Source organism: Urtica dioica, chromosome 12 (genome assembly GCF_054948205.1).
Source record: "Urtica dioica subsp. dioica isolate 48M chromosome 12, U.dioica_male_clone48M_v1_H2, whole genome shotgun sequence".
NCBI classification, from domain to species: Eukaryota; Viridiplantae; Streptophyta; class Magnoliopsida; order Rosales; family Urticaceae; genus Urtica; species Urtica dioica.
In genome coordinates, this window is record NC_142767.1 from 7,992,416 (window position 1) to 8,001,079 (window position 8,664).

The 8,664-nt window shown below is 38.1% G+C and overlaps 1 protein-coding gene across 3 annotated transcripts; it reads left to right on the forward strand.

The window, feature by feature from the left end:
• Nucleotides 1-1,358: 1,358 nt before the first annotated feature.
• Nucleotides 1,359-7,886, forward strand: LOC149378898 (proline-, glutamic acid/leucine-rich protein). 3 transcript variants are annotated; one of them, XM_089603743.1, is made up of 13 exons: nt 1,359-1,761; nt 2,309-2,425; nt 2,688-2,752; nt 3,147-3,252; nt 3,740-3,811; nt 3,984-4,043; nt 4,140-4,269; nt 4,355-4,545; nt 4,718-4,902; nt 5,611-5,738; nt 5,934-6,220; nt 6,397-6,637; nt 7,001-7,886. In XM_089603743.1, the coding sequence occupies exons 1-13, from the start codon at nt 1,492-1,494 to the stop codon at nt 7,684-7,686; spliced, it is 2,538 nt and encodes an 845-aa protein (XP_089459869.1). In that variant the 5' UTR covers nt 1,359-1,491; the 3' UTR covers nt 7,687-7,886. The 3 variants fall into 3 exon arrangements, with proteins under 3 accessions (XP_089459869.1, XP_089459870.1, XP_089459872.1); XM_089603744.1 differs by having other exon boundaries at nt 5,611-5,735; nt 5,931-6,220; XM_089603746.1 differs by having other exon boundaries at nt 1,623-1,761; nt 2,313-2,425.
• Nucleotides 7,887-8,664: the final 778 nt, after the last annotated feature.

The following is an 8,664-nucleotide window of genomic DNA, read 5'->3' on the forward strand; positions in this document are numbered from 1 at the left end:
GTCTCACTCCTTCGACGAGAACGGAGACGATTGTTTTGCCCGCCTCCATCGCCGCCCAAAGCTAACCCTAACCTTAGCCCATCGAAGACCCAACCTTTGATCCACATCGGCCAACGGAGAAGAGCGTCGAACAGAGTCAGATCCGAGGGACGGCGAGTCGACGGGATCGCCCACGCGCCGCCGCTTCGGAGAAGGGGAAATGGCTTCTCCAGGCGTTTGCCGTCGTTCCCGGTGCCGGAGTCGAGCTCCGCGACGGCGATTGCGTCAAGATCGGCGAGGCGACCTCGATCTTGGCCAAATCTGAGACAGGTATGTTGTTTTTCAAATGGTAAATATTATTTACTATCGAACGGCGATTTGTAAATATTATTTACTATCAAGGTTATGATTTGGACAAATTGGAACGAGCCGACGAGTATGTGTAACATTACTGCAGTTATTTTTCATTTTGCACGTTTTACTATGAAAGATGAAGAGAAGAGATCACACTATAAACGATATTGACTTTCTCGCTTCAAGATGTTGGTTTTTTCAAATGGTAAATATTATTTACTATCGAACGGCGATTTGTAAATATTATTTACTATCGAACGGCGATTTGTAAATAATATTTACTTATCATTTTTATGAATAATCTAACCCAAAATCGTTCGGAGATGACGTCTAGGGTTCAGTTAATAATATTTACTTACAATTTAATGGTTAATCTAACACAAAATTGAGCGGGGATGAGGTCTAGGGTTTCAGTTTGGGTGTTTTATGAGATCGCAAAGAATTGTTAATAATATTAACTAACCAATTTACTTCGTCGGCGCCGGAAGTGGAGAGATTGAAGGATTTGAAATTACCAGAGATTGAAGGTTGAGATATTCACCATTTTTTCTTCGTCGGCTTCGGAAGTGGAGAGATTGTCGGTTTCGTGTTCGCGAATGAGGGAAAAAGAAATTCGTTTGGCGGAGAGGTTTGTTTCGAATGAGGGAATTGTGTTTTGCGCTCTATTATTTGAACTAAGGGTAATATAGGAATATTAAATTGTTTGGTAGTGGATTGAGCTACTTACTTAAATTTTGTGATAGTTGGACTATAATTTTAATAGAGGGGGTCAATTTGGGCTAGATATCTAGCCGCCCCTTTTATTAAGGGTATATAAGTCTTTCACGACTGAATTATTAACGGATCCTTAAATTTTATTATTGGTTAATTTCGGTAAAGTGCTGCCGAATGATAAATATACTAACATCAAAGTCCTGTGTCCAATTCCCCTTGTTTTCCTTTGGGCTTAATTTGAATTGGGCCGAGTAGCTGGGCGTGAGACCCTATACATACGTCTCCAACTCCTAACAGAAGAAACTATGCAACTTGTAAACATGTGTAGGGTTTACATAAACCCTTAACACAACTCACACGGGTGTTTAAGCTTTATTGCTGAAAAAAAAAAAAAAATTAGTATCGGAAGTGGTCGAGAGAGCTCGAGGCTTTAGACGAGCTCCAATGGCGGCTTTTGCGCACGTGAGGAACATTAATGACGACGCTCTGCGGCCTCGGTTGCTCAAACGCATCCTTAAAGAAGACGTCCTCGCCGTGAAACGCCCGCTCGGAAACTCCGCCCAGCTTTCGAAGGTGATTTCCGATGTCAAAACGTACGGCCTTCTCACAGAGTCCACCGGAAACGGGACAGCCGATCAGAAGCTTCTCGGCGACTGGAAGACCTCCGTTGATTCTTGGATGGAATGCGTTTTGCAGCTCGTTTCCAATGATATGGTGTGTAAAGATAGCTTGATTTTTCCGTTTTCTTATTTTTCCGATGTCATTTTCTAGGGTTGTGATTCTTTTAACTAGAGATAGAGTAGAGTAGGTTGATTTTCTGTGTAAAAATATTGTTTTTATAGTTTTAGTCTTAGATTGGCCTATTTAGGGTCACATGAATTTTGTGGGTCAAATTTGAATGTGCATGGTCCATGGAGGATGTTGGAAAAGTTAAAGTTGGGATTTTTGTTGATTGTAATGTTTCAGTTGTGTTGAATAGTGGAGAAGATGAATTCGAGTCACGCTAAAGCATAAGAAATAAAAATTAACTGTGTCCATATTCATATACTTCTGTTGTTGGCTCTAAATTTCTGCCAAGTATATAATGTATCTCGGATAAAATGATGAGAAAGTTACTTGGACTGTTGGATAACTTTGCTTTGCCGATTTAAGATCTCTGGTTGTGTGATGATATACGGCGTCTAATTTATGAAACAACAGTTATTGGTAGTTTTGCAGTGATTTGATCTATCTGATTGATGAGGTGAATATTTTGTTTTAGCCAGATAAATGCTGGGCGGGAATTTGCTTACTTGGGCTAACTTGTTCAGAATGCAGCACCGATCGTTTCTTGAGATCGTACTCAATTTGGTTCCAAGCGCTTTTGAAACAGATTCAGGTAACCTGAAAATAATATTGCGCATCACTTTCTTTCTATCCTGTTAAATTTTGAATAATCTTGATCTACTTATTTAAGTCAAGATTTCCTTTTACTGGGGTGGGTATCTTTGAACATAGGGCGACAAGAACTCGAGAACTAAATATGCTCAAGATCCATGGATTTCCTTGTGAAAAGGGCAACATGATTATTGTTTGAGCTTTAAATTAGCCTTGTTCATTTAATTAATCATCGTGTGCTTTTCTTTTTGGGATTGAAACAGGTACCGAAGGATTCACATTTTGTGAAGGTGGCATTGTGTGCTGCCATGTCAGATTTACTTGCGAGGTACTCCTATTTATAGTGTATCGTTGTGTATATGGTCGAAAAAGAATTTGTAAAAAAAGATTTTGTAATCTATTTCCATCTATTCCTATTTTTGTAAGTATAGTCAAAGGGTGTAGAACCATCCTAAAGTATTTCAATAACATTACTGTCAGAGTGTATCCACGAATGAATAAGCTTCCATTTACCTGTTTCATTTCAATAGAACAGTGGCTTAAAATCGTGAGAAACATAATAGTTCATTTTAAGTTCATGGACTACGTGAAGCTAGCATGCTTTCCAAGACAATCGTATGGTTCTTTGGAGGACCAGTGATCCTTGTCTAGGAGTTGAATTCCAGACATGGCATTGCATTTCTTCTTTCATAGTCTTTGAAGTTAATCTCTTTTTAATTTAGGTTGGGAAAATTTCCAAATGTAAAGAAAGACGTGACTGCCCTGGCTGCTACAGTCATCCAGCCAGTTCTGAAGCTTTTAAGTGATGATCAATCAGAGGCCATTTTGGTAAGCTGCTTGAGCTTAAAAACATAGAAACAGCTATCCAAACCAGTAGCTATAACACTGAATAATGTTATTTACTCATTTTTTTATTATTGATCAAAGTGTCTCATTAATTTATAAAACGGAGTGCTTTTTTGTTTTGTTTTGTTTTTTAACTGAAACTCGCCAAGTTGTTGATTTCTTTTCATTATCTTACCTTTTGGTGCATGGTTCATGGTTCTACATGTAATGTTCCATGCTCGTTTTTTTGTTTGACCTCGTTTTCTTCATGTTTTCCTTTTTGTTCATGAAATTCTCCTTTTTACTACACCATTGGGCACTGATAATTACGAAGTTACAAGCTTTCTTGCATATACTATTTCATCTGGGAATATATACAATTTGTGGATTCTTTTCATTTCTTAATTTTATTTTTAACTTTATAGTTAATTGCCATTTACTTTCTTGACGCCATGAATAACTTCTGACATATTAGTTGTGTGACATGCAGGATGTAGCAGTTCATTTATTATGCACGATTATTGAATTTTACCCATCTTCCGCGAGTCGTCATTATGGAAGCGTATGTACCGTTTTACAACAAACTCGCCTTTCTCTCTGCTCTAGGTTTTTCACATTAAGTTATAAGTAACAAATACTGGCTTTATATTAGGGGATGATTACTTGTTGGATGTACTACATCCATACTTTCAAGATTTTATACTTTATGCTTATATAACACAAAGAGATTGCAGATTGAAGCTGCTATTGCGTCAAAATTCTTGTCAGCAAACTGCAGTTTAGACATGTTAAAGGTAAACTTTCTACGTTCTCAGTGTAGCTTTGTCTGGCACTCCATTAAAAAAATCTACTGCACTAAGAATTTTTTCATTTTAATATTTTTCTCTCAGAAGCTTGGTTACTGCCTAGCATTGCTACCACAATCAAAAGGAGATGAGAGAAGTTGGATTTTGTTGATGCAAAAGATATTGTTACGCATAAATAATCACCTCAATGATACCTTCCAAGGTTTTGAAGAAGGTAAAATTTCAAACTCCACTCTGGCGTTAAACAATTTTAGGAAAAATGTATGATGTGTACCATTTTGGAATACTGGACACCGCAGATTATAAATCACAGGAAGCCATGAGATTATTGAATCGATCAGGACAAGATCTCCCTCCACCGTTTGGTGAGCTGATTTCGTCAGACGAGCCACCAAGCACCAAGAAGAGGGCTGAGACTCTGACAACATCCAGTATCTCAGCATTAATGTTTTCGTGTTGTGAAATGCTAACCAATCCATACCCTGTTCAGGTACCCGCTTATTAGTAGTTATCTTGAAGCTTCGTGTTCAGATTGTGCTCTGTACTTTTGTCGCATTTTTTTTGTTTTTTCTGATGTCTGTGCTTCTGAGCCTATCTGTAATTCTTTTAACACACTCAACTCTATCTCTCACGTGGGATTTTGTTTACATGGAAATGAACAGGTGTCCTTACCTGTTCGCTCGTTACTATTTCTCGTTGAAAGGGTATTGATGGTGAATGCCTCTTCACCAGATTCCCAGAGACATTTTGTGACTTCGATGCAGCAAACACTCCTTGCTTCAGAACTTCCGGCTCTGCACCAATCTAGTCTTGAACTTCTTGCTGCAATTCTAATGAGTGTCCGTAGGTAAGCTACACTGAGCATTTGTCTATTTTCTTTTCTTCTCTTTAATTTTCGTGAGGGAGAGAGAAGAGAGAAAAATCTTAACGTCTCTTTTGCTAGGAGATTCTTTTTTACATTTCTTCTCTTTAATTTTCGCAAAACCTGTTAACTCTTTTTTTTCAAACAATTTTTTGTCTGGATTTTAAATTTGTATTTTTACATAATTTACATGCATATGTTCCCCTACTGATTGTGCCTGATTAAATGATTTAAGTGTGGGAAGGTCAGATAAAAAAACCAAAGAGAAAGTGTCTAGGCTTTATTTGTGTTGGAAGATTTATCTTAGTGTCTTGACTCATCATAGCTTAGATTCCATGAAAATCTGAAATTCGTCTTAAATGTTACTTTTTTTTAAAAGAAACAACGGGACTTAATTAATACTTTAAAACGGCATAGCCGAGTACCAATACGAAATTCGTCTTAAATGTTACTAAGTTCCGTTTTCAAAAGTTATAATGCTGTTTGAATTTGCTGTCTTTATTTATGATACTTAAATTCAAATTTGAAAGAGAATGTAAAACTTATGGTAGTGGATGATTTAGTTTTATATCCAAAGTCAAACTCTCTATTGTCTAAGAGGATCTTTTTCTTTTCAGATGTTTTTGAGGGAACAGCGAAATAAGTTATTAGTAATGCACTCGGTTTATACTTGTATTTTTATTTTCCTTGCAGTCAACTTTTACCACATATGCAGTTTATAGTGCGCCTCATCTCAGTTTACTTTAAAAAGTGTGCACTACCAGAATTAAGGACAAAGATGTATTCAATCACAAAGACGTTGTTCATCAAAATGCGTGCTGGTAAGTAGTAGTGTATGTGTTATATGATACTACCATACTTTTACTATCAAGTTTTATTTTCTATTCAATCATGTACTGGAATCTTGCCTCTTTTTTTTTGTTTGTTTTGTTTTGTTTTAGCTGATTCTCTCATGATTTCTTACTCCTTATATAAATGCATTTAATGCTTTTCACAATTCCTTATCTTTCTACCAGCAATGGCGTCAAGTCTCGCACAGGAAGTTTTGGACAATGCATTTGTTGATTTGAATCCTGCCGGATTTCGGGATGGTGGAACAAATTTAAGTGCTGCAACAAAACCCTTAACTCATGTATTTCAGAGCACAAGCCATAGGAAACGAAAACAGGGTAATACCCCTGTAGCTCCCGAGAATGGCTTGGCTGAAATCAGTTTGAATGTAGGAGCTCAAATGAACGACACGCCAAAACTGATTTCTTTGAGAATAGCTGCACTTGAAGCAGTGGAGTTCCTTGTGACAGTGGTGCGTATGTCTCTAGCATATATATATATATAATAAATACATATGTATTAATCCTTAGAATAGTTACCGACTCGTCTCGAGACTCATCTTTTGTTTGGTCATGCTTTATCTTTGTTGTTCTTGTGTAGCAGTTTGGATTTTAGATGTTTATCACCACATTTATATTCGTGATGCAGGGTGGTGATTTAAGGACTGAGGGTTGGCGATCAAAGATTGATCTTCTTTTGATAAATATAGCAAAAACTTCTTTCAACGAAGGATGGGCCAATGATAAAAGGAGCGTTTTCGACGCTAGTGAAGCTTCGGCAACTCGGGAAAATCTGCAGATCGCAGCATTACAGACACTTTTGGCCTCTTTTCAGTCATCCCGCATCCGCTCATCGTATATCGGACAGGGTCTTGAGCTTTTCTGCCAAGGTATTATTATTACATATATTATATAAAGGACAATATGCATGGCTTTAGTCCCTCCAGTTTAATAATCCAAAGAGTAACGGGGTTGCCTATTTTTTTGTTTTAACCTCGATTTACAATGTGCTCAGTCGTGTGAGCTCTAAGAAAATCATCGTCGGATATCTATTAGAGCTGGAAGGGCGAATTAGTAATTTATGTACTAAATTATATTTTAATATAAGTAAATCATCAATTTATTATCTTAGTTTGCTCACTCTTGAATTGTGAACCAAATTTATCGAGAAATTACTGTTATGTTTCTTAACTATTCGGGATCGTATCAATGTAATATCTGTTTACTTTCGTACGTGCTCATGGTTTCTGCAGGCAAGCGAGCAACTGGATCGAAGCTTTCTGAGTTTTGTGCACGTGCTCTTTTGGCCATGGAATTGCTTCTGCATCCAAGAACCCTCCAAGCCGATGATTTCCCTGTAGAGACTCGTTTTCCCGACGAAATCAATCATAAATCAGCTGATAATAATTTCCCGGGCCTGCTCGGAACAGGACACAATGTTCACGACTCGGATCAGGACGTCCTGTGTGACAGCTGGCTCGAAAACGGAAGAGAACTTGAAGCTACAGTCAGCGACCCTATTGAGAAACCATCCGAAGCTTCACCGGTTGGTCGGGATATGAAGATTTCTGGCAATGGTGCCGATAAATTGAGCGCAGATTTGGAGATCAGAGGAGACGGGAACGCCGTTGTGATCGAGTCCGAACGGCCGATTCAGAATCCGGCCACTGCAACTACATATGATGGTTCTGCTAGAGCCGAAATTGCGTCGGAGAGGATTGCTTTGGATGTCGGATTGTCAAAAGACTCCAAACCGGAGTGTGATGGCTTGGCCTCGGACAAGGATGGAAAAAATGATGATGACAAATTTACATCTGCATCATCGACGATTCACGATAAAGGCAAGGAATTATTGTCTGATTGGAGACACGATGATGACTCAGATATGGAGGACCTTCCTGAGATTGTGATGGCCGATCCAGATTCTGATTACGAATGATGATAGTAGAGTTACAGTAAGTTGTACGAACTTGGGGCGTGATAATTTTTGGGCCGAATTGTTTGTACACCAATTTTTAAGGGTCAAGACTGCAGTTTCAACCGATTTATTTATTTATATATTAATTTTCGTCACTCTATTGTACTTTCCAAAACCATGAACTTCAGAGATAGATAAACCCTGTTGATGTTGATGTCGTTTCCGAGCCTCAACAATCACGAAGGAAACAAAAGACAAATCTCAGAAAAACGTCGTACAAGAAACGAGAATGCAATTAAGAATAACTAACTTGAATAACCGAGTAAAGGAAATAAATTGTTTATTCAATTTATCGAACTGGAATACAACGAGTCGAGCTCGGTTGATATCAGAGCGAATTAGCGAACTCAGGATACAAGTGTTAAAGAGAATAGGTACCATGATTAAAAGAAAAAAAGTGCCCAATTCTTCTCGGATCAAAAAGATTTATACTCGGGCGAGATGCAAGATCTTCGGAGACGCGTGTTGTCGACTTTGTCCTTCATTGTCTCGTCCGTTACCGCGTCGCCTCCTTGTTTGAATGGGCTTGGGGGGAATCGTCAACTTTCCAAGTTTGTAGGTAAAATCACATCTCTTGTGCTGACTTCGACTTCGTCAAGGGCTTGTTACGAGAATGAATCGAGTTCGTCGAGTCATTTGGGCTGAGTCCAAACAATCTCATTATTTTATCCTAACGTTTCGTTGATCCGATAAGAACTAAATGAGTTATTTAATACGTTTTATGTAAATGAGTCTTTTCCGTTATTGGGTTGGGCGACCCAATATCTGATTGCACTTGGGCCGAATTCTTCACCCCACAAACACTACATTACACTTCTTCACTGCAATGAATCGAGTAAATACTACATTAAAGTTTTAGTATATCGCTTATATTGATGTTGGGCATTCAATTGTTTACATTGTGTTACATCATACGTCAAGTCGTGATTGTGGATAACC

Coding starts and splice junctions, on each gene's coding strand:
- LOC149378898 (XM_089603743.1), top strand. CDS start 1,492: ATGGCGGCTTTTGCGCACGTGAGGAACATTAATGACGACGCTCTGCGG. Junction 2,426..2,687: donor CGCTTTTGAAACAGATTCAG/GTAACCTGAAAA, acceptor GGATTGAAACAG/GTACCGAAGGATTCACATTT. Junction 2,753..3,146: donor ATGTCAGATTTACTTGCGAG/GTACTCCTATTT, acceptor TTTTTAATTTAG/GTTGGGAAAATTTCCAAATG.